The sequence below is a fragment of the Vanellus vanellus genome, assembly GCF_965231255.1.
Source record: "Vanellus vanellus genome assembly, chromosome: 15".
In the NCBI taxonomy this organism is placed as follows: Eukaryota; Metazoa; Chordata; class Aves; order Charadriiformes; family Charadriidae; genus Vanellus; species Vanellus vanellus.
Genome location: NC_138920.1, coordinates 5,843,531 through 5,868,536, shown reverse-complemented (window position 1 = coordinate 5,868,536; position 25,006 = coordinate 5,843,531). Strand labels below are relative to the sequence as shown.

Genomic DNA, 25,006 nt, shown 5'->3' with positions numbered 1-25,006 from the left:
AGTGAGCTACTCTTCCTTCCCCTCCCCAAGCAGCAACTCTCACGTATGGAAACAAGACACTTCAATGCAATGTGCCTACAGAAGGACTGTTACAGCGTAGGGAGCCAGGGGCAGCTTGACCTCAGGCAGGAGACACTCACTGCTTGGGAGCACAAGCTGCACCAGTTAGGGATGGTCCAACATGAAATCAATGTTTCCATGGCAGCCCCTTGCATTGCAAGGGCTAGTGCATTGCCCTGAGCTCCTGCCATCAGGAGTCAGTCTCAGTTTGGCCGGTAGTAGTCACAGTGCTCTAGGTAACAGGAGGCAGGGTACCCTATTCCCCACTCTCATAAGGCAGCCGTACCACTCCAGGAAATCAGTTTCCTTCTTGAAGGTTTCAGCTTTTTGTGGTCCTGTATGTCCTCTTACTTTTTGAATTGTTTTTCTACCTATTTAAAAGGAGCAACATGCCCAGATTAACAACAGTGCTCAAGTAGGCAAAGAATAAAATGTCCACAATGCAAGCTCTACATAGGTTTACAATGTACTGGTCATGCATAAACCCCTACAGATCCTGGCAGGCATTTAAATGTTTAAGTTGATGTAAGATCAAATTGCTAATGAACTGACTGCTGAATGGACTGTAGCCAGCTTGAATCACTGGTAGGTTCTGCATCTGATGTCACAAGACTTATGTCATGTCAAATCAGTGGTCATCTACTTTAGCCCTTTTGGCTTTCAAGGAAAGATGCTGCAAGAAAAGAAAAGAAAAGTTGTTTAGCATATACATGATTAGAAAAGCATTCAGCTAGAATGCTTTCAGTCTTTAATCCCAAATTAAATAAATTATTATACAAATATCAAAGACCACCTTTCCCAAGCTCTGCTTAATACTGATAGAGCTAAAATAAACCTATGAAACGAAAAACCCCATGTGTATCCCAAAGTGATAGTCTGGTTTGGTATAAAATATCATCTTCTAGTACTTCTGTTTTAATTGCAAGGACAGGAACAATTTCCCACTGGAAGCAAGGTGCCAGTGTGTAAAAATGCACAGAAAGGCACATGTGCTCCCAACACCACCTGTGCGTAAACACTAGGAGTACAAGATTTTAACTGATGTATTAACAAGGGAGCTGCAGTCGCACTGGACCTTTAAAGAAAAAGGCCTAAAAAAATGTGGAATGAAAACATGAGGAGAGTCCTGCAAAATCTGGAATGAGACATAATTGGCTGAGACCATGATCAAGCTGTAAAAGAAAATCTTTTCACACAGAATCCCATTCAGTTGTAATTTGTTTTTAACTTGATACAGGAATAAAAATTCTCATATTTCTGGAATCTCTTATTAGCACAAAGATGTATCCTTCAGCAGAAAAAGGGTCTGAATGTCTGTAAATCAGCATAAATGTGTGTCTTGCAACGGCTTGCTTTTTCAAAATTTACATGTGTTATTCAAAGCTTTACTCAACAGGAATATCTCTATTTTTAAAAGATTTTATGAAGACATCCAAGCCTTTTGCCTGATAAGTATAACTGACCAAACTGGAAAGACAATTTTCCTCAAAACCAGCACTATCCTCCAGAGCTTCCATTTATTTTAGGATGAAAGCAATGCTTCGGTTGTGCTGCAAAATGAGTTCTATCCTATCAAAAGGATGGCAATGGTAAAAATTAGGTTTTGATGTAATTTCATATAATATCTACAACAGCAGTAGTACTACCTTGAAAGACATGTCCCCTCGGTCAGGTTGGTAGTACTATTCAAGACAAGCCTTCTTCACTTACAAAAAGCAACTCAAGTTTTGCCTGAACAAGTCATTGAGTCATATTCCCCAACACCACCTACCTAAAGGAAAACCTCACCCCAAAACTGAGCCTGTGGAGAGGTCATATCATAATTGGATGTTGTGTTGTGTATGGGGATGTTACAACATGTAAATACGTGAGTCAAAAGGACTAATTATTCCAGGACCAAATTTGATACAACTGGAACATTGGCTCATCTCCATTTTACACCATGCTTGCAGAATGCCTAAGAGTAGCTAAAGACTATGGGGTCTACCCTGCAGGGGTCCTTACTGCCTTTGTCAAATGCATTATAGAAGAAAAAGTAGAAAATATTCAGCTACTTAGCGTTTAGAGATGGTAAGTGTCTGGATAACTGAGATGGATTATCCAAGCTCAACATTAAAAAACCCAACCCTCTCAAGTCCATTACATGGACAGACGTCAATGGTGCTGTACACTGTAACCACAGAGGTATGTCCTAAGGTGCTCTATGCACCACAGTGTTTTTCTTTTTTCCAAAAACCCCAGGAAGGGAAGGGAAACAGACACCAGGTTCTCAGAAAAGTCAAATAGCATAGCAGATGTATAAATCAGAAACAGCCCCATTTTTGCAACATGGCTGTTCATATGCACTAACAGATCTCTTGTTTTGCACAGGTCTGACATGCAAGTGTGATTTTTCACTCAGAATTTTGGATACACTTCACTAATTTAGAATATAAAGCTCAGTAGTTATTAATCTTCCATGGGAAATTCACATGCAAGATCAATTTGGCAATCTTGCCTGTGCAGTATTACATGCAATGTGGTGTCAACAGCTCCAGCATAACGAACATTTAGATAATATTTAATACCAATCCAGTTTTCAGAATGACCAATGAGTAAGTCTAGACTGATGGATTCACATGGGACAGAGTTGATAAAGGATGGCAACAACTATTAAAAGATACTTGTACAGAAAAGGTATGTTTATCACACACAACAGAATTTGCAATAAAAGTTTGCACAAATCGGAGCTGTTCTTTGCCATTTCAAGTTTTAACAGATCAGAGCTGATTTTTTTGCAGTAAACATAATTAATGCTTAAAAAGAGACTCAGGATTTGCACAAACATTTGCAAAGCATGCAAAGACTCCACTGAAATTATTGTGCAAAGTATGACCACTGTCTAGCTATACTGCTATTCAGAAAATTGCTACCAAATGCCTATACTTAAGTGTAAAATGGTTGAAGGCTTCATTTAACAGAGTGATACGCTATTTTGTAACTTTGAGATCACGTCTGTTGGCTGGATAATAGGGAAAAAGCTTGCATGCATCAATTTATTATCCTCTTTCTTTGTATTAACCACTACAATGAACAAAACCAAATTCATTTTTGTACTACTAAATAGAAAACAACAAAACATAAACACTTAAAAAGTTCAGATACAAGAGCTGTTAATACAGCAATGGTACCGTTTGGGCTTTATGCCGATTCCGTACCGTTCCTTGCTGGTAAAAATGAGGGGCCAGTTCCAATAGCCATGCAGATTCAACAGCAGTCACATCTCTCATGTAGTATTTAGCAGTCTGTATGACTTCATTGTAGACTACCCTAGGAAAAAGTGGCGGGGGTGAAATAAATATTTGCTATAAAGCAATGAGGGAGAGAGATGATTTAACAGCATATTTAGACAGTTTCACACACATGTAGCCGGAGTTAGTATTTACAGAGTGACAAGACAGTCTTTACGTTATAATACAGCCTCTTACCTCTTTCCCTCTTGTTATTCAGAGTACTCTACATTCAGATAACCTTTTGACTGCCATTAAAAACACCTTCACATACTACCAGGACATACGGATGCAAGGTATAAAAGAAATAATATTTCTTATAATGGGGCCAATGAGGACTCACAACAGATGGTTTGAAAGAGAGAATATTAGTTGGTCTGTGATACCACGAGGAAGAACGTCAGAAGCACCAAAACCCTGGACCCATAACAAGTAGGGCACAGATCACAGCATGACTACCCCTGGTGCCTGTGTGCAGACAGCAAGATAAGGATAAGAAGAAGAAATCAGCTTTAACTACTGCCAGAACATCTTCTGGTAAGAGATTTAGAAACAGACAGCCATGTGGACTCAATCCCCACTGCCAGCATGGGCAACCTATTTCTGAAGTCACCCTTCAGTAGGGAAAGTCATTTTTATCACGGAAGCACAAACCCACGCACTGCAGGGTTAGTCACCAAAACCAGAAGTCATCTGCCTTCTATACATGGTACAGCTGCAAACCCACAAGGTTTGTGGTCTCTCATTAATTGGTATTTTGCTCTCAAAAGCAAAGAGGAGAGTCCAAAATTCTCTTCTCTGCCAAATGCCGCCCAAGACATACCAACTAATACAACTAAAGAGAAATCTGAGGAAAACAAACAAGAATGAGAACACGTTTTATATACACCTGTTACAGAGAGAGAATTGAAGCCCTCGATATAGGATGGGTGCCCAGGCAGCAGTAGCACTGGAACTAGGGCTGCTGAGTAAGGCAAACTCCTGTCTTATAGGATGCCATGAGCCAGCAGCATCTTTAGGCTGGCAGTGGCAGCACCACATGTCCTCAGAAGACAGCTCTGTGTCTGTTCTGCAACACAGGGGTCCAAAAGCAGGTTTAAGCCCAGAATCAGTATTCCCAAAAACTCCAGCAATACTGCTGCCACCAACAGCAAGCAGGCTGTGAAATGAAGCGCAATCTTAAGGTTTTGCCAGTTAAGACTTCCAGCTAGCTGTCTACAGTTCTGCTTTTCTACGTGCCTGGAAGTGCCCGAGGCTGGGATGCAAGTTCCACGCTGAGGGCTCATCATCTAAAAGCTGAGCCCTGGAGGAGGTATGTGCTGGAGCAAAGAATTTCTCCAGTACTGTCCTACCACTAGACTCTTTCCCGATTAATTTCTTCCCAATTTATTCTTCTTACTGTCTGTCACTCTCCCATAAACCAGCCTCTTTCAGGAAGTTGTAAGCTAGAAGATTTCAGAAGTATATCTGCAAAGTATTCTTTTTATAATTTCAGACTAATTCTGTTTTATTTTTAATAGCAGTGACAGGAGGTCAAGAACTGGCAAAACAGCAGCGAATCAGGGCTGGTTTCAGTGGCAAAAATTACTTTCGCTACACTCTGCTTAACTCAGCCCTGAAGAATTGGTACAGTTAAGACCAAGTGAGCTGGATTCATTTTTATTTTGTGAGCCAATGTAATCGGTGGCTAAGTTCCTATAAGTTACACTTCTGCAAATCATACACAACAGGTATAGGAGCTTAATTCAAAGAGAACAGACAACAGAGGCGAAGTTTAGCCTTCAAAGTCTCAGCAACAGGCAAAGGACAAGAGTCCAAATACTTCAGGTCGATCATGCTGACCTAGCAGTTAGAAACACATTTGTAATTGTTATCTGAGCATCTTAGACACGCAAATGGAACTGTAATATCCCAGCTAATACAAAAGTACAACCACTTCTTTCCCTGACCTGCTAGACAACCGTAACTTCTCTCAAACTTTTTGCATCATGCATTTGACATGCATGCTTTGACTGCTAGCAGGCCACTTGCTATTACTGCAGCACCTATTTGACATGGCATTTACTTAATAGGCTTACTAAAAGCAAATTAATCCTAGTTCCATCTAGGTACAGAGACCACTCGGAGAGAAATTTGCAGTGCAAGATATGGTGCCTATTAAAAAAGGGGCACCTGACTCTGCTTTCCAACTTTCGCAGGTTTTTTGACAGCTAAACATCACAATTGCCCTGATTTAACTGCCTACAAAAAGTTGCAGAGGAAATACCGATTAAATTCTCTCCGTGGGAACCATGACCACCTACGTTTATTCCTCCACAGATGGAGAAAAGTCATTCATGAAAATGTCTGGATGCTGAGAATGTCTTATAAAGATCACAAAGAGAAAGCAGCTTTAACTTACCAGCGTGGAGGTTTCTCTGCATACAGCACTGAAGTGGGGTGGATATGAAGTTCATGGTCATCACGGATAGTCCTTGAAAGCAAAATATTATTTCAGACCATGCATCTATTTAGTGCTTAACATTTGGTTCCTTTCATCCCCAGTAAGAATGTTTAATAAAAGGCAATAATGAAAGAGCTGGAGCCAATTAAAAACATTTGCATTTAATGAACAGGCTTTCAGATGAAACCAGGCTTAAATCTTGGCCAAAGGAAGAAATGACAATTTAATGTCCTAAAAGAGTTCTATCTACATTAAACAGAAATGTGTTTCAGGCTTTTGTTCAGTGCACTGGGAGTGCTACAACAGAGCACTGTACTTGCTTGAATTAACACAAGCTAATTACTAACAGCTTCCCACTATCAATAACTCTGATAATTTATATTTGCCAAAAAGAACACATAAACATTGCAGCAGTTTGAAGATACAAAACTTCAAATATTTAGTAAATCAACTGCTATCTGTTTCTTATTGCAAGTGTCTAAAGAAGCATCTGTTTGTTGGTTATGCTCAGACGTATCCAGTCCAAGGAGCTTTTAAACTAAGCAACAGCTGTAATTAAGCTATATATATTTACCTGTAAGCTCCAGTAGAGTGGAATTTAGCTGCGTTAGCAAAGAATCCGGAAACTATGCATCTCAAAACAGGATCTGGATCACCTGAGAAAATATTTTTTTTATGTAAAATGAGTCAATGGAATGGCAAACACCCCTAAAATACCACTTAATCATCTCAACCAACTTTTCACACTGCATCAGGCTTTGATGGCAAAGGCTGGAAAGCAGACAAACCCTGCAATCTCTTCTGACTTCAATTTCACAGCAAATCAAAATTACTATGTAAAAAACTACTGTTGCCACTAGTTTCTCCAAGAAGATAGTTTCACAGTCCTTAGAGCAACCTTGTGTGACAGCTGAGCAATGAAGCCTGATTTTTCAGACCCATTAGAGACAAGTGCTGAGAACTAGTCACGGCATCCATGCACGCACAGCACTTCTGGAAATCAGACCCCAATGATTGTACATAATTTTGAACATACTAGAAAAATGGCCTTTTGAAAAGTCAAAAGAGGGAACAGAATTATCTGTTTATGACTCTTTTGGTAAAGCTGTCCATTAAGTATATAATCAGTGGTTATAATCTCTTGCTGGAAAACTTAACTAATGAAGACTGGACTAAATGTTAACTGTAAAAAAGAGCTAAAATGCTCTTCTGCAGTCATTTTTAGGACAAAAAAAAAAAAAAAAGGTTTTTATTAACATTATTTTTAGGCCAGGGAGAAAATACTTCAAAGGTTATAAGAAAAGCAGGAAGCAGGCTGACAATTTGGGGACTACCTTCGACATGTATTGGACAACAGGTTAAAAAAAAAAATTTCACCTTCGCTGGACTTCTTTGGCACTTTAAAGCGGACGAGAAGCTTTTTCAGCTGCTCTCTTACAACAGAAGCTCTAACAAGCCCTTTGTAGTTCAGAAAGTGTTCCTGACACCACTGAGAGCTCTTGCTGTGCTGTACAGTGGGAAGAGTAGAAAAAATTACAGTGAGAAACCACCAGCAAAACAAAACCAAATCTCTTTTGGATCACATAGCCCTGTTCTGTTTTTCTTCTCTCTCCTACAACATATTTATTGTGGTTTTCCTTGAGAATTACTTATTTACATAGCTACTCACAAGGCTACGTAGCGCCAATAACTACAAAACATATTTCAAACTACTAAATAGTAGTAGAACAAATGCTATGGGGTATTTTCAAACAGATGTGCTTCATTCCTTCATATGTGGTAAAGGAGAATAGCATCAGTCGTTCCATTCTCACACACAAATGCATTATATCATAAACTAGTCTGTTTTCAATATCAAAATGTAAACAACCTTTTCTGTACACTGGTCTTCTTTATGCAAAGAACTATTTCTCCATAAGCCAGCACTCACTCCAAGAGTGTCAACCTTTGGCAGTTTCTAAGAGAATTACGCAGATATAAAACTTAAAGGGCAAAATTTCAGTTGGTGCCTGACTGATTGCTTTGGAGCTGGGGAGAGGGAATTCATATTTAAACATTCGAGTGGTTATACTGCTTCAACTCAACACTGTTGCAAATACATTATTACAGAAGTGCTTTATACCAGCAAAATATACATTTCTCCCAAGAGGTATAGCACTTCAAAACTGTTAAGTAAAATCTCAACTTACAGAGAAGTATTAAGATTGGTGTTAAACTTTAGGGTAAATACGTAAGGTCAATGAAAAAGAGGATATGATGGTCAATGAGGCAATTTTTTTAAAAAAAGTTCTACATTTAGATGCAGTTTATAATCAGCAAAACTCAGGTACATTTAAAGAAAAGATGAGAGAATATGAATTTCATTTGGAATCTGGATACCTGTTTTTCCTAGGCCCTTTCAAAAATCCCAGTCTCCTTGAAAACACAGTTGTCTACCCGTAAGACTTCCATGCTGTACCCAAACCAAATTCTTTCTATTCCCTGTTCCGAACTACAGAAGGTCTGTGGCAAAACATGACCAGAATATCTTTTAAAGCAGAATTATCACTTAATAGACTGGATAAGTCCTCACCTTCGAGGATGTTATACCTAGAACTTATAGAATCAGAACTGAGGACCTCAAGTGTTTCCCATTCCTGCAAATCCACATGCGCTTCAACTGACTTACTTTGACAAAGGCTTCATAAACATTAAGCATAGTGAGATGATCACCTTCTTCCACAGCAAACTTTCTGTGTTGCCTGGCCTGGAGAAGAAATATTTTTTTTTTATTGGCAGATTGATTTTTGCAATCATGTCCAATACACTCAGTTCCCATCATCTCCTTATTTCCTGGTGACTATTAAAATTCTTACCATATAGGGTAGTTCCTCTAGGCAACAGCAATATTTTAGTAGCCCACCTATATTCAGGAGCACTTCTAAAATTGAAATTAGAAAAATGAACTGAAAATGAACCCCCCAAATCCAAGAGAGGGATGCATTAAAATTAGGCTCCTGGTACCTATTATGAATTTGATACATCGTAATACTTTCTTTTTTGTTTCTCTTGAAAGGAAGTGGTGTTTGGTGAGGTTTGGGGTTTTTTTGGCAAACCCTTATGCTGACCAATATTGGTTTATAATCTTTCATGCTTCTGGTCCTCAGAAGGAGGCTTTTAACACTATTAAAGGAGTCCAACTGTTACTCAGTTTCTTCTTTTACCTATAACCAATAGGTACAGTTCAAGACCTTGCTTGACTTTCATACAAACTTGCAGTCTGCAATGGGTATCAATAAAATACTTGGCAGAAATCCAGAAATGTGGAACTAACAAAAAGAAAATGAGACACAACTGAACTTACAGCCTGAGCTTTTTGATTTGGAGGGATCACAAAAATGTTTTGAATCTGCATCATGGCAGCAATTGTCAAAATCTCCTGGGAGCAGCCAAAATTTCCTGAGGAGTAAGTGGAGAAATTCAGTAAATTAAATCCTCTTCCATTCAACTCACCCCCATATAGAATAAAAAGGAAAATAAGTAGAATATATTTTTGTAGTATATAAAACCAAAATACCTAAACCCCAGGATTTTTTTAGTATAACAGTGAATGTTTTTAACGGAAAACTTAAAAGGCAAATGTGTTAGACTTATTAGTGTGTTAAGCGTGTTAGACTTATTATTTATTAGAGATGTCCATGAGTTTAATCAATTCTTTTCACTAAATGCTATACCAAGATGAAGCATATAATTTGTTTCAAGTTTAGCAAATGTCTAATACTACACTACACTTACAAGAGGCAGTGTTTGCTAGTCATCACAAGACTATGAAGAAAATCTGATTTTTTTCTCCTACCTGATTCCAGAAGCATCTTTGCAAACATAGGATTCAAAGGAAACTCTGCTATTCTCATTCCAAGAGGCTCTGTTAAACGGCAGTGCATATCCAAACCTGCAGCATATTAATAAATGTATCTATGATACAGGCAAAAGTAGCAAAGAAAGTCTTTAAGAATTTAACATGTACTAAAGAGCAGAATTACGAGCTAAAATACAGTAAATGCACCTAAGAGTTGCTGAATGTATATTAAACTAAAATTAAAGGCACTCCTTAATATTCATTTACTCTCCCATGGGTCGCTGATTTTTATTTTTTTCTTCAAAAGTACTTGACCACACCAGTTTCTTCATTTTGACCAGGTCCCATTGCTACTACCAACGATTTAGAAAACCTGCAGTCAAGTCAATGCAATGGCCAGAGTGCCTATTAGCTGTTAGACTTATGCATCTCTTTTATAAGTATTTAGCAACATCTTTGTTCACAGGGACAGGAAGCAGAAGGAGTCCTGATGAGAATAAAAAAGGGCATAATTATGGACCAGGCATACCTGTAAAAACAGGAAGCCCTGCTGGGTAGGGTGTCATTTTTATGAGCATATTTGCTCAGGTCACGAAGAAAAATAGTTTAACTTTAATATAATCTAAACCAGAGATGTACAGCTGATGAAGATTCTCTACAGTTTAGTCTGCCTCATGCATCAATAACTAAACTGTCAGCCATGTTCCAACTGTAACCTTTTTACTGGAGATGGTACAGCTTGCTTTTCGATTCCCAGTAATCACTGAGCAGCCCTGCATGTTTACCATTTTAGTTGTATGGCTTCCTACAGTCAAACGCCTGCACTAAGGTTTACCCATGCAAACCACCGGGTCATATTCTAATCCAGAGTGCTATGATGAAACTTCAGGGAATGACCTAAATGGAAAAGCATTCCCTTTGCAACAGGACATAGGAAATAGAATAAAAAAAGTAATACAGAGGCCAGAAACAATAATAAGAGAAGAGCAAAGAGTGAGAATTGAAAGAGAAAAGAAAACCACAAGTAAGCCAAGCTGTACGAGGTATGGCAAGGAGGCAGAGCACAAGAGAAAAGCTGCACAAGGAGAGACTAACAAGAGCCCAATAATAGAACTTTGGGGCACTGTAGATTGCATAAATAACCACAGCAGAGTGAACTGAGGAAACACAACTGGTGCCCACGCATTATATAAACATATTATTTGTCAAATCATGTGGTGTCAAAAAACCCACAGTTGTACTTCAGCTATGGTTCACAGAGAAAAGCAAAACCACAAATCAAGTCAAGGAACGAGATCTCCTATAACTCATGTCAGCATATCTAAAACCACAGATACCTCTATCGAGTGTTTACTTTCCTTTATTATTTGATATGCTCTTGTCTCACTTATTATGACAAGGTAGTAATTCACTCACCACACCCCTACACTGTTCAACAAAACCTAATAGGCATGTCACATAATGTCACAATATTTTCCTGAGAAACAGGTACAAAAGGCAGCTTATGTGAAATGATGAAGTAACATATTTAAACACAAGTCATAGAAACTGCAAAAAATAAGGTATGATAGCTTTCATTTGACCAGTGCAGTCTGAGAAGTTTAAGTGCTAACACAAGTAAAAGTTTCTTTGAAATAACCTCGGAATCAACCACTGTATCCATATATATACGAAATTGGAGATCTTAGAAAAAGGTACTGCAAAGATTTTTATTGAACATACTCAGGAGAGATTATTCAAGTACTGTGGCACTAAAAAGTTTCAAGTAACAACCACTAGAATGTGGCAGGCTGAGGGATTAAAACACGCAATTTTATACTTAGGTAGAGTGGCTGTTTCTGATAGGTGACGACTAACAAAACAATCTTCAACAAAATCTTGGATCGGAAATAAAGTGAAAAATAAAGGCACTTTTTACCTGCTTATTTACCTCCAAAATTATGCTTAAAACCACTAAACTCCAACTGACAACTCAGACTTTCAAAGGGGCATCAAAGGAGAAGGTTGAGATGAGACGCCCCTGATGTAATCAGTTTGCACCACTGTAAAAATAATCAGTCTGAAAACAGTGATGTGTTTATTCAACAGAACTATCTCAACATTAACAGCGTCTGCTCTGCACAAGTTTCTCTGTTGGCACCACATTGGCACAATAGGGTCCTGACCCTAAACTGCACATTTGCATGCTATTACAATGTAAATGATGAAATACATGTCCATACTTGCATAAGACAAATTTAATCCTTACTGCACCTGCAAACGCTTGGTGCAACCTCTGCAACTTATAGAAAATCTCCCTAATAAAACACCTAAAACCTTAAACTTCAGCAAAAACTGAAGAGCGAATCCGTGTATCTCACACAAGCACACACGTTGCTTTCCATCTTAAACACCAACATCAGCACTTCTCTGCTTTGCTACAAAAGCTGGGCAGCCAAGAGAGTAACAGCTCTGTACTTTTCTGTGAAGCTACCATGAGCGTAACACTTTTGCCAAAACTTCAAACAGCTAATCAGCGAGTTTATTGACCTTTCCTCTCTGTTTCCCTAAGGTGGTTTTGGCTGTGAATTCATCCTTGCAACATGTTTCTGAGCTGCTGTGAAAGTCCTTGTTCCAAGCTGGAAATGGTTGCCAAGAACCAAGTGCCTTAAGTGAAATCCTCCTTTGCAAGATGGAACTGAATCAGCAGAGGGCAAAATCGTGGCCAGGAAGAGAGTTACAGCTCCACAAGAATAAGAAGAGAGCCACAATCACAACACAACGTTTGTAAGTGTTGTAAAAACAGCCACAAACCTCTGGAAGCTTCCAGAACTTACACAATCTCCTTTATACTACCCTTTTCCTCATGTTTACATTATGAAGCAAATATTGTTAACTTTGAATTAACTACAAACATAGAGTTAAAGTCAAACAGAGTTTTGTTTTGATTACTTGTTCTTGTGTCAAGTTTCTGTTTAGTTTTAAGTTTGTTGCATTCAAAAAGATTAAACAGCTGTCAAAAAAATCTAACAATATAACAGTTCCTCCTATAAACAAAACTAGACAGCATACATTCCTCTCACCACAACAAAAAGGATCTGAAAGCTGTGCATAAAAATATTACTAAAGTGTGATTAGAGTGTTATAGGTATCCAACATCAGCACAATGAATAAAACCAAAATGAACACATTTAGAATCATAGAATATCTCAAGTGGGAAGGGAGCTATAAGGATCAAGTTCAACTCTGGGCTGCTCCTCACAGAACTACCTAAAACTAAACCATCTGAATAAGAGTGTTGCTCAGACTCTACAGAATTTTAGAACAAGCCGTGATTAGTAATTCAGAGAACATAATAATAACAATAATAAAAAATCTATTAAGTAGCTAAAGAGTAGAAAAGTACTTTGAATTATGCTCTCAGGGTCTGTTAGGCTAGCTTTTTCTTCTTTTCATTAGAAGTTTGTGGGTGTCTGTTAATTTGTCCATAACCAGAAAGTTCAATATTAAAACTAGAACAAACGCTCTTTGCAAGCTGCATGCAAATGAGCTCCTATGCATTTAAAAGCCTGAAAAGCAACCAGGCTGTGCACTGAAACACAGACAGCGAGTGTGAGAAACGTAGCTCCAATTCACAGGAGGAAGCGTGCTGCCTTTAGGAACGATCAGGGTTTGGGTTTAGTGCTACATCATGTATTCACAGCTAATAAAATCAGAACAGTTTGACTTGCTACAGGTTTGTACTCATTTTTAAAATTATGACTAGATTAGCTCTTCATAACTTCTGTCAGTCAAACCTTCAAAATCGTATCAATGAAAAGTTCTGAAAATTAACATGTGACACTTGCATTGCTGAGCCATTGGGAAGCACACTCTCTATCGGGTTTCATTCAAGCCTTCAGTGACCTGCTTCTCCCAAACTCAAGCATCAGATTTTACTGACAATGTTTAGACAGAGTTCCTGCACACACATCAAGATCAGATAATGAATGTAACATGCTAACAGAAAAATTTAAAATAGATACACTATCCTTTTTAAAGTCTGACCAACTAATAAACAAAGCAGCAATTACATTAAGCTTGCTAAATTCTAGGTTACTACAATCAGTCTGAAATTGAAAGAGATGTCAAAACTTTACTTTCAACTTTTTTTGTTTTTACTTGCAAGTGCTACATGTTTCCATCACTGGCACAGTAACACAAAATGAAACACCACACTAAGAGCTTGAGTATCTAACAACTTATCTAACTGGATGCAGGTAAATTTAGTGTTTAACTCATGTACTGGTCTAATTAGTGGCCGAACTCCGTTTGTATCTTCATACCACTCTGTAAGGACTGAAGAAACACAGAGGATCTGCCTGAGAGAACCATAGAATGGTTTAGGTTGGAAGGGACCTTAAAGATTATCTAGTTCCAACCCCCCTGCCACGGGGGAATCACACTAACACCCTCATCAACTCAGAGCCCTGCTCCTAGCAAGGACAAATAGCTGGTTCCTCCCATGAAGGTGCAAGGAAATACACAGAAGATAGCTGTAAAATATGCATTTGCCCAATCTAAACTGTCAAATTCTAGTTTACACTTTCTGCAATAGATTTCTAGTCCCAGTTATCACTGCTTTTTGCTTGCTTACACGTCTGAAATAACCAGAGGAAAAGAAAATAAATTCAGAGGAGACTAAGGTACACTTTAAAAACACACCAACAAAAAGATTCCACCAGTCAAGGCTGCATTTTCTCTTTCTCAAAGCACAGTTCTCAAATGCAAGTTTGATTAATGACCATCCAATCACCAAGTCCAAATTAACAATTTTTTTTTCATAGATCCTGTAACATAGCTATAAATAGAGCAAAGCATAATATTCTCACCTCCTAAAGCATACAGCAATTCTAAAGCTTGCACCATTGACTGTGCAGGAGGTGGCTGTGAAGAAAAAATGTGTATTGTTTAAAGTTATCATCATAGAACACATGAGTTTTCACAAAAATTCTTAGATCTTCCTCTTTTGCAAAATCTGTGGAGTTCTAACTACCTATCTTTCTACTTATGCAAAATGAAGAAAGAGCTCTCAGACTCTTTTATCACCCTTGCACTGACCACCACTGCTGCGAGTGAAAACCATCTCAACAGGCTCAGCATCACCACTACGATGCTCTCAAGATCCCAGCTAGAAAAGGCATACTTGCTTTGTCCAACAGCGATGCCAGTGGTGAGCAGAACAATTAACTTTCTCTCCTAATGCTAACATATTGGTCTTACACATAGATACAAAAGGGGTTAGAAACTTTACAGAAAGCAAATCTAAAAATTGGTACTGCTCTTTTTAACAAGACAGACAAGCATAGGTTTAGTTCTGCGGATATAATTTTTTTCCCCTTTTTCTTCATAAATTCAGTGCAAAGGGACTACAGTTACAGTTTTGCAGAATCTCAGAGTTTGTCTTTCTAGGCCTTTCTCTATTTCTCAACACTTCTAACAGCAAGTTCTGGAATACAAACAGTCGCTGTTTCTAAATAGTCACACACATTACTTGCACTAGTTGATTCCCAAAAATATACTTTGCTGCCCGATAGTGGGCAATGAGGTGTGCTTTCCTAATTAACAGGGCAATGGTTACTGGTTCTGTGGGTACTCACCGAAAGAAAGGGGAACCTGAGCACATTGTCGATTCCCAAAGCCTTCAGCTGCAAGATGACGGGTGCAAGGTTACTGCGCTGCATCTCAGGAACAGTGGACTTTGGCAGCTTCTCAAAGTCCTCCTCTGTTGTGGGAGAAAACAAAGCAATTTGGGACTGAGTTTCAACTCTCACTCTATGCAGTCAACATGACAGAATCATACCCATTTCAAATTAAAATTTTCAAGTGTGAATACTAAACAGGTGTTAAAAGAACTCTAACTCAAAGATGAACTTTCTCCAATTACTGTATTTTAAGATACTTCACTTTAAATAGAAAAGCAAATGTTTTTGGCTACACTGCTTATACTGTAGGTGACCCACCCATATTTCAATTTGAAATGTTTTAAGTTCTTCACAGAAATCTGGAAATCCTTTATTTGTCTTCTGTTTAATACTTTTATCAGAAAATAAAAGGTGGGGTGAAATACTCCAAAAAAGCATTTTTTTTTTTTAAAGGGACATGAAAAAGTTCAAAACCAGCAGGCTTTCAGTATAAAAACACTATTTTAAGTAACTACTCAAACAAAAGGAGGTTTCAAAAGCATATTTAAAATAAAGACTAAAGTCTGAAAAACAATTTATTTAACAATGCCTTTTTAAAAGCACATTTGCTACAAAGTTTGTTTGGAAAAATACTTCATATAGTGTCAAAATCCCTGCAACCTTCCATTAACCAATTCTTCTGCAGCAAAGAAAAAGGCACACTCATCCCTCTGTTGATCCAAAACTCCAAATCAAGACAAGAAATACATTATTTTCACCTGAATTATTTTCATTTCTAGACAAAACCCTCTTCTATCTCTGCTCTACCTCAGACCTTCCTTAAGACAAAGATAGTGCATGTTTTCTCTACTTTTGGCCCCTCAGTGCACTTTCTTCTTTTCTTTTTTTTTTCTCCTTTAAAATGTTTCATAAAGCACTCATTAGGCCAGCTCTTGAGCACACAAAAATAACTTCAGTGTAGTCATGGTTTCTCCAGTAAAATACTTTAAAAGCTATGTAAGCTTGGTATATTATGCAGCAGACATTCTCTCCTGATTCTTATTGGACACACAAATTTAGAAAATAAATCAGGTCTTTGTTTAACGTGACAACTGCTGGCAAGCACACACACATTTTAAAAGAGTACGCTTGCCCTCTCTAAGTCTCAAGTCTCCAGTAAAACTAGAGGGAACCCGAGGCACATAAGCAATGGCAGGGCTCAACTGCAATGCCTTTTCTCATTAAACAGCTGAGAACACAGACAGTTGGATTGCAGCTTTCTGAACACTGCTATGTGGCCAACAGATTTATTTGTAACAGTAATTTTTGTACAGTGCCAGGGTCACTGATTCAAGAGAAGAATTTGGGGTTGGCATCTGTTCCTGTGAAAAAGGGGATACAAAGAAGTTTTCCCTCAGTTGTCTAAAGGATTTTCAGAGTGCTTTGTTAGACACACAGTCTAAAGGAGATTTTAGTCACAGAAGAGAGCATCGTAGGTGGGTATTATAAATTGAAACAACTGCTCAGAAACAAAGATCAAAAGATGAACTTCTTAGTAGACTTTCCAGAGCTGCATTATCATTATAGGTCTGCAATTGCTGATAATCTCGTAGCACCTACCCTGCTTCAGTTTGTGCTTCTGTTTTATAAAAGCATTCAGTGTCCAATGCTTAGCACATATCAACAGTGTATTCCTAAATATGCCAGAGGAATAATGAAGGGAAATTTCTATCTCTCACTGAGAGAAAAAAATACACTTGTGTTCTTCTTTATCTAATACTAAAACCACTGTAAAACAAAATGCAAGTTACACCAGCAAGTTCACCTTCCCTACACATCAAATTACTGACCTGTATAAAGTCTGTAACATTTTCCAGAGCGGTTCCGTCCTGCACGCCCTGCTCTCTGATTAGCCGAAGCTTTTGATACTGGTACCACCACAAGGCATTCGATGGCTGTTTTGGGGTTATAGGCCCGGAGCTTCACAAAACCACAATCAATTACGAATGAAATGCCGTGAATTGTGATGGAGGTCTCAGCAATGTTGGTGGCTACTATCACCTACAGGTACAAACACAAAGAGAATACTGTGAACTCCCCGATCTCAAATATACTATCAAGCCCCATCAGTGCACCAGGACTCCCATACAAGCTGCTTGAAAGGTGTCAGATATGACAGTTCCAGTAAACACGCTCTGGAGTACAAAAGGATACAGTACCTGCAGCAGAAAGAGCTTGTCAGCTTGAAATAAGCCCAGTTTTTACCGTTTCAGTCACTTTCTTATTCAAATTTATTCTCTCTTAATAAAAGTAAAAGAACTTGGCAGTGTTTGCAGAGAAAAACATTAACTGACTGTAAATCAAATGTTCTTATGTAGTGAACTAGAAGTATATTCTTTCTGCTTCTCAGTTATATTGAACTGTTACGTGTAACACTGAAATGGGGCAGGAGATAGCAGAGGAACAGAGCTGATTAAGCGTTCCACATTCAGTATTCCTGAAGAGATATACTTACATACATGTACTAAAATATTAAAAAATAATTGTTCCCAGATGACAAAAGGAAATTTGATCCTTATTGCATTTGAAATTGAAAAAGTAAATCTTGGAAGTCAATTGACTAATGTCACATCCTGGAGAGAAAAGTAGTATTTATACTCAACATTCTCCAATACCAGATGAACAATTTTACTTGTTAGACTCCAGCAGGCACAAGAATTATAACAAGTCACCCCTGTGTAATTCTGTCATCTTATCTTAGCTCCAACACAGGCTCTGCCTAAGCAGAAAGCACTAATCATGACCAATTATATAGTTCTGTGATGTTAAATATCCAAACAGGACTTGCAGATGTCAAAACAAAATTTTTTTCTACTAAAACCAAGCAAGTTTAAATTTGTTTCTTAGGTGAAAATACAACACTTACCCCCTCTGTCACTAATTTTTCCATTACTGGTGGAAAACAGCCATAGACACTTAGACCACAAAAAGAAATAAAACTAGGTAAAAGTAGAGGACTTCAGAGTGTAAGAAGCTGCAGCTGGACATAGACAAATAGAAGGCTGTATGAAGACTCTTAAAAACTGAGAAGTTGATGAGGTAGGCAGAAGACTTAGAATTGACACGTCTAGGACTGATCAAAGATGCAAAGGGAAGCCAGAGAAAATGTTCTTGGTTCACAGTTTGAAAACTGACAGACAGTGTCAAGAGAGGCAGAAAGCCTCCCTCGGTAAATGTTTGCAATAGTCTTATGATGTGAACCCGATATATACAGCCTGTGTGATGCAGACACCCTTTTGGGTGGTAAAAACCGAGACACAGGCAACAGCCTTACCTTCCTGACGCTGTGGGAAACTCTCTCAAACACTTTCATTTGCTCAGGAGAAGGCAGCCCAGCATACATGGGGAGAACACGGAGGTGCTTTTTCATTCCAGTGCGAGAAAGGGCCCGAGCCTGTTCTATGAGCATAGAAACAACAGTTTCCACTTCCTCCTAGAGCCAGAGCAAGACAGGGGACAGAATGAGAGAGGTTTCAATTTAATTTCACGTAACTCTCACCTAAATACAAAAAATGCACCAAAATAATCCAAATATAATTTTAGTTGCCCAAACTCCAGGATCTTTTGACTAGTTCCCTCAATTTTGTAATATTCTTACATAAATTGCTATTCACAATAAATATGTATGTAAATACTTATGTACATTGTTTTTTGAGAAAATGTCACAAATACATGAGAAAAATCACAAGGGAAGGACTGAACAAAGTTCACGAGTAATCAGGCGTATTTTTCTGTGTATCTCAACTTGTGAGAGCAAAATGGAAGGCCAATCTATTTTAACTGTAGAATGCTGTGGGTCTTGATCAGGAACAACACAATAACAGTATTAACACTTATTGCTCAACTTCACATTTAATCTCAGAGATCAACTGTAGCATCTATTAAAAAACACAGACAACAAAATGTTCCAACATCGCTTTGTCAGATAACCAATTCACTCTTTCAGAGTCAAATCAATAATGGGGATGAAGAATTTATTCTGAAAATATGCAAGACGTTATTGAAGCTCTTCAAGGTAGCTCCTCACTGGAAAAATTATAAGCTACCTCCCATTTACTCTTCTCAGCTGTGAAATGAGCTGACAGGCATAAAGAGAGCAGAAGAGACTAGTAAATTTTTATCTCACAGCAATTTGTTTTTCTGTCAAAGACTTCAGGTGTTAAGCCTAACAAATGTAAATTCCATTTGCCTTAACTATTAATGATGACTCACTGTCAACTTCATAGGTGACTAGCACCAAAAACCACATACTGTTCCACTTACTAACAAGGATGAAAGCATACAGCATTGAATGAGAAAAACTATCATCCATCACTAGCTTTGATAAATCCAAACCACAATTACACTTTCCAAAAGTCTTTTGGACTGGCCTCATTCTGCTCCCATCATTGCAGAAATATTTGTCATCGTTATTGAGATTAAAGTAAGCCCAGCTAAGGAAAGCAGGATGCTGAGGCTGCTTTGCAAAGCCCACAATACAACACTGTAAAGAAAAAAAAAAAAAAAAGCTTATGTTTGTACCTGGCCAGTTAAAAATGCCAGTATATCCCCATCATTCTCCATCTGGTGAATTTTCATGGCAGTTTCCACAGTTGATTTTATATAGTCTGGAACAGGACTACAGCGAGAGAAAATAGCAGAGACATTAGCAGAAAAATAAATACAGACTCCTCAGTTCCATACGGAACAAACAGAGAGATAACTTTTGGATGCTATATATCAGCCATACCACATTTAGTTCATGATGCATCCTGGGGAATCAGTTTTCAGCAATTAATTTGTTTCCTTTACACTACAGTAAGCTTAAAAACGTGTCTGCTGCTATAAGCAATATCCAAATGTTTCCCAAATTGAATGCTACACCTCTTTAGCATTGGTCTGGGAATTTCTGAGCTCCAACTCAGACAAAATTATATCACAGTTGCACACACTCCCAATCACCACTGACAGGACCAAACAGGAACACACCTCTGTATGTAAAAGATGTCCACTGGAAACGTTCTCCCCTCGACTGTAAGGATCACACTGGTATCTTTGCTGGGGTCACCAGTATCGTTTTGATTAAAGAAATCCCTGAATTTCTACATTAAAATAAAAACAAACACTTTCACTTTAATACTTTAAAGAATCAAAGGAGAAACCTAAAGACATGAACAAGTTACATTACTACTACTTGGATATTTTCTTCATACATTTGACAGTTCCAATTTAAAAATTTTAAAGTTTGATTTTGTTGTCTTCTATTCTGCCTGGCATTCAGGCATTAAGCACAAATACACTGTCCTGCACGTTTATTATTTTAAAAGCAAAGATTGAAAATAGATAATAAAATCAATTAGATCAGCTGATACAGTTGAAAAAAGCAGATATATGAACTTCTTATTGGATCTATAACAGTAGCAAAGTCAAAGTTAAGAAGAACTTAGAAATGACTGGTCCTAAAAGTTTTGGGTAGGAATTGCATACTCTCATTCATTTTTGGATGGGTAAGTAAATTTTACAGCTCTTACTGAACACCAAAATCTCACTTTGTAAAAGCAGAGTTAGCCTGATTTATGCAAGTTTTTGATTTATGTGTTGCAAGACACCTTCATATATTTAGATTTATTGCCATGAAGTATTTGAAATACATAATAGTAAAAGAATGAACATTAAGAACCCAAATAATCCGCCTCAACTTTTATGACCATTATAGAGATACCACAAACTTTCTGTATTTAAACAAATGTTTATATAGTCATGTTAATCATTTTGTTCCTATTAACTTATTTTTACTTAAACTGTAAACTCTTTGAAATGTCCGATTTCTGGCAGTTAAAATTTTGCAAAGGCAAAGTATTGTGATGTTATCTAATATAACGTACAGAATACAGAGTAGAGGAAGTACTACCATCAGCATACTATCAAGATTTATGGCACATGATACTCGCCACTACAGGAAATCTCAGTATACCTACATCTTCAGTGCTACATGCAAGCTCTCACCACTACATCTCACAAAGGACACAGCGGAGTCAGGAAAAGCACAGAGAAATGCAATGAACATGATAAAGGAGATGGAGTCACTGCCTTATGAGGAGAGACTGAAAAAGCTAGGGCTCTGCTTGGGGAGCAGAAGGTTGAGAAGACATACAGCTGAGGTTTAAAGATAAAGTAAATGTAAAACTGATTTTCTTTGTTTGTTGTTTCTTTTTTTGTTTAAATAAAAAATCCCACACTTCTAGAATGAGGAGGTCTGATGCAATTCGCATGTTTAAAAGAAATTAAATATAGTGCTTCATTATACAGCAGGTGGCAAACTTCTGAAAATTGCTCTCACATCATGTCCTGGAGACTTACAGCTTCCTCAAGAGGATTCAAAGACAAATTAACAAACAGCATGTCCATAAATACATACTAGAAGGAAACAGCAGGAATGTACTGTTTAATATCTCTATTATAATCTTTGCAGATGCTGAAGCAGCTCAAAGAGAACGGACCACAGTAGGTGTGCTCTCCCTAAACAGCATCTCCCATTGCTGCTGCTGCTACAGACAGAACACTGGGCTGGATGAAACACTGCTCTAATCTAGGAGAGCATTTCTTCTGTTTCTACTCGAGATTAAATTAATGACATTTTTAGTAAGTTACATAAATTTCCACAGGCCACAAGTCAATTGGGGACCTAGTAAAATCTCACTGAAATTAAATCTACTCATTTATCACTTATTTTTTACTGGTCTGTGGTTGTCTCTAATTATTGCTACCGGCAAAATAGAGCTAAACCAATGTCTCTTACTAGACTAGATTAAGCCAAGAGAACATCTTTGTATACAAGAGGAAAAAAGGCACAAATACATGCAAAGCAGATTCGCATTAGCAAACTTTTTGGGGAGTGAATTTAAATACAAAATGAAAACCAAACACAGCAATCTAACTACAGCAGATTTTTTTCTGGCACTCCTTCCTCTCTTCACCACTCAAACAGCAGTCCTGCTTCACAAGAAGCAAGCAGCACAGAGGATGGGCTGTATATAAATAGAAGCGGAGCTGCCACTTAAGGTCACTTCATTTCAAACCAAACCTGTGAGCTATACCTCTGCATCCAAGGTGGCTGAAGCCACAATCAGTCGAAGATCCCCACGCTTCTTTTGAACCTACGATAGAGACCAAGAACATCCAGAGTAAAAACTATTTTCTGAGATACAAGGCTAGAACCAAGTTTTAGAGCATCCAACCAGTAACTTCCCTTTAAAAATATTTTGATACTACAAGGCAGCTGATGAACTGAAGCACCCATATCACCCCATAGATCTAACAACCCGATGACTGTTTCGAGTTGTATATATTCATTTTAAGGGCATTCAGTCTGCCATCACTATAGCTTATTCTTAATTTCTGGTGGGAGTCAGAGCTTTTGCAGGTTGAAAGTCAACAACAACCCCCTATCAGATCACTTTACATGATCAGCGGCAGCAGAATGAAGACTACCTTTTTGCTAATATCATCTAAGGAGAAATTTCAGCATCGAGGGGAGGAAATAGAGGATCCCAAGTGTCAGATATCTAAAGCGAACAGTTGGGTATGTACAATAGGCTGTAGGACAAATGAAGAACTAGAAATCACTATCTCTCAAATGGGTTCACTAATCAGCCATCAAGATCAGAAGTTTTACAAAAAGCATGAAAATGAAAACAGTTACAGAGAACGGTAAAAAACAACCACCAACCTTTTTTAGTAAGCCAATGGCAATATCTGTATAAAGAGTCCTTTCATGGGCTTCGTCCAGCATGAGGACACTGTGAATAAAGCAGAATAGTAAGATTTCAGAAATGGTTTGATTGACACTAGAATCAGTGTCTTCGTGTCTTCATTATTTTAAATCTGCCACTGGACTATAACTGTTTACATCCACTCAGAAAACTGTGGAAGTTAAAAAAGCACAGTGATAAAGCAGGGACAAAAACGTAGATAACACCATGTTGTACATACATACTGTTCTTTATTCAGGCTAGCTTTTGTAAAGGGGTGGAAGAAAAAAGGTTTGTCTTTACTGTATTGCATAGGTTTTCTGCACACCAGAATAGCCTGTGTTTGTTGTTGATTTTTTTTCTTTGATTAGTATCAGAAAGAAAAAATGAATTTAAAACTAGTAAATGAAATGATTCAGACTCCATGAGGCCCATTTAACTTTTATTCCAAAACCACAGCGCCAAATCCTATGGGTTTAGTGTTGCAATGATCAACTGATTTTCTAACAGTCTTTACAACATAAAGAAGTCAAACTCCTAAAATAATTTTCACATCTTTTGGTATTTAATTCATAATAACCACACCTTGGTCTAAAAAAAATGCAGTTGTTTACCAAATTACACTTCAGCAAGCATTCATTCCATGTTTCCTTACCTGTATCTTGTTAATAAGGGATCAGCCATCATCTCCCTCACCAGCATACCATCAGTTAGAAACTAAAAGTGAAAGCAAAGAAAAATGTAAAAAAAAAACCCAAACCCTATCAGGCAGTCTTGATTACCCATTTGATTTTTAAAGACTTTTGCCTGAATTTTTCCTTGCCTGTAATTTTCTAATGATCTATTAAATTGATCAACTTTCAGCTACGGAAGCCAAACAGGTATTTCTGAGTGCTAACCCAGAGATAAGCAGAGTGATTGCTTTTTAATCAGTAATGAATTCTTTAAAATTAGTTATTTTTTTACTGGGGTAAAAAAAAAACAAAAAACCAAACATAAAACCAGATTGGCAGCACTGGAACACTGCAATAGAAGTTTCTTCTCTCTTGTCTGTAACATGGCTAAATCTGCTCTACCAGTAACATCCTGTGTGTCAATCCAGTCTTGACCCTCTCAAAGTGGGCTACTTAATATCTATCACACACTTCGGACCAGAACACAAACCTTAACATTTCAACAGAATGCAACATTTTAATTTAATATTTTCTTCCTACTAGCCAGCGGAAACCCACCAGCTTTATGTAACCATCAAAGAGCAGTTTGACCTGGGACTCCAACTGTGGCCTTGAACTGGGCAGTAACTGTTGCGCAAGGTAAAAACCTTCAAAAGTCCAACCCCAAATGTTTAATCATCACACTCAAAAAAAAAAATATTATTTCAGTCGCATTTAATGAACAAACATCTCCATTTCTTTCACTTTAAAAGAGCTACTAGCTTTAGAAAAAAAATCAAAAAGTAAATTGTCTCATTCATCATCATTGCTATTCCAGCATAACTAAAGCAAACTCTCATCTGTACACAACATTAATATTGCTCACATCACTAAGGAACAGCTGCAAAGCTTGCTATTAAATCCACATCAAATTACTCACAGCCTAGTCATCTTATGTTTTATCTGCGCTTTTAATCACAAACCTATTTTTAGGTTGGTGAGGATACTTTAGCTGTGATTCACTGCAGCCTTTCACTATGACTTTGAGTGACGTATCAGGTCACATTAGCACTGTACTAAGATCTGGCCATAACTACCTTGAAAATCTCCTTTAGTTTTAAAATACTGGCTGCCAGACTAGCAGAATAGAACATGTACTTGTTTTATTAAGGTTTGGATAGCCACAGCCATTTCAAGCGCACGTTTGGGGTACCCACCTGGAAAACTGAAATGTTATCTATTCTCTTTACTGACATCACAAGGTTCTCATTAATTTTGCAAAAGTACTTGAAGAGTTTCAGCTAACCCTTT

The 25,006-nt window shown here is 37.8% G+C and overlaps 1 protein-coding gene across 2 annotated transcripts in view; it reads right to left on the bottom strand.

Moving 5' to 3' along the window:
* Positions 1-500: 500 nt before the first annotated feature.
* DHX35 (DEAH-box helicase 35) overlaps positions 501-25,006 on the bottom strand; it is a gene marked incomplete at its 5' end in the record, with an annotated part of 30,626 nt that continues 6,120 nt past the window's right edge. For both annotated transcript variants that reach the window (XM_082491235.1, XM_082491236.1), the window contains 17 exons: positions 501-733; positions 3,258-3,369; positions 5,731-5,802; positions 6,347-6,428; positions 7,150-7,279; positions 8,441-8,518; positions 9,116-9,210; positions 9,608-9,703; positions 14,461-14,515; positions 15,229-15,353; positions 17,103-17,313; positions 18,587-18,745; positions 19,834-19,930; positions 20,281-20,393; positions 22,389-22,448; positions 23,021-23,090; positions 23,698-23,759. In XM_082491235.1, the coding sequence (XP_082347361.1) occupies positions 689-733; positions 3,258-3,369; positions 5,731-5,802; positions 6,347-6,428; positions 7,150-7,279; positions 8,441-8,518; positions 9,116-9,210; positions 9,608-9,703; positions 14,461-14,515; positions 15,229-15,353; positions 17,103-17,313; positions 18,587-18,745; positions 19,834-19,930; positions 20,281-20,393; positions 22,389-22,448; positions 23,021-23,090; positions 23,698-23,759 (1,662 nt within the window). In that variant the 3' untranslated portion in view covers positions 501-688. The remainder of the gene's footprint in view (positions 734-3,257; positions 3,370-5,730; positions 5,803-6,346; positions 6,429-7,149; positions 7,280-8,440; positions 8,519-9,115; positions 9,211-9,607; positions 9,704-14,460; positions 14,516-15,228; positions 15,354-17,102; positions 17,314-18,586; positions 18,746-19,833; positions 19,931-20,280; positions 20,394-22,388; positions 22,449-23,020; positions 23,091-23,697; positions 23,760-25,006) is intronic.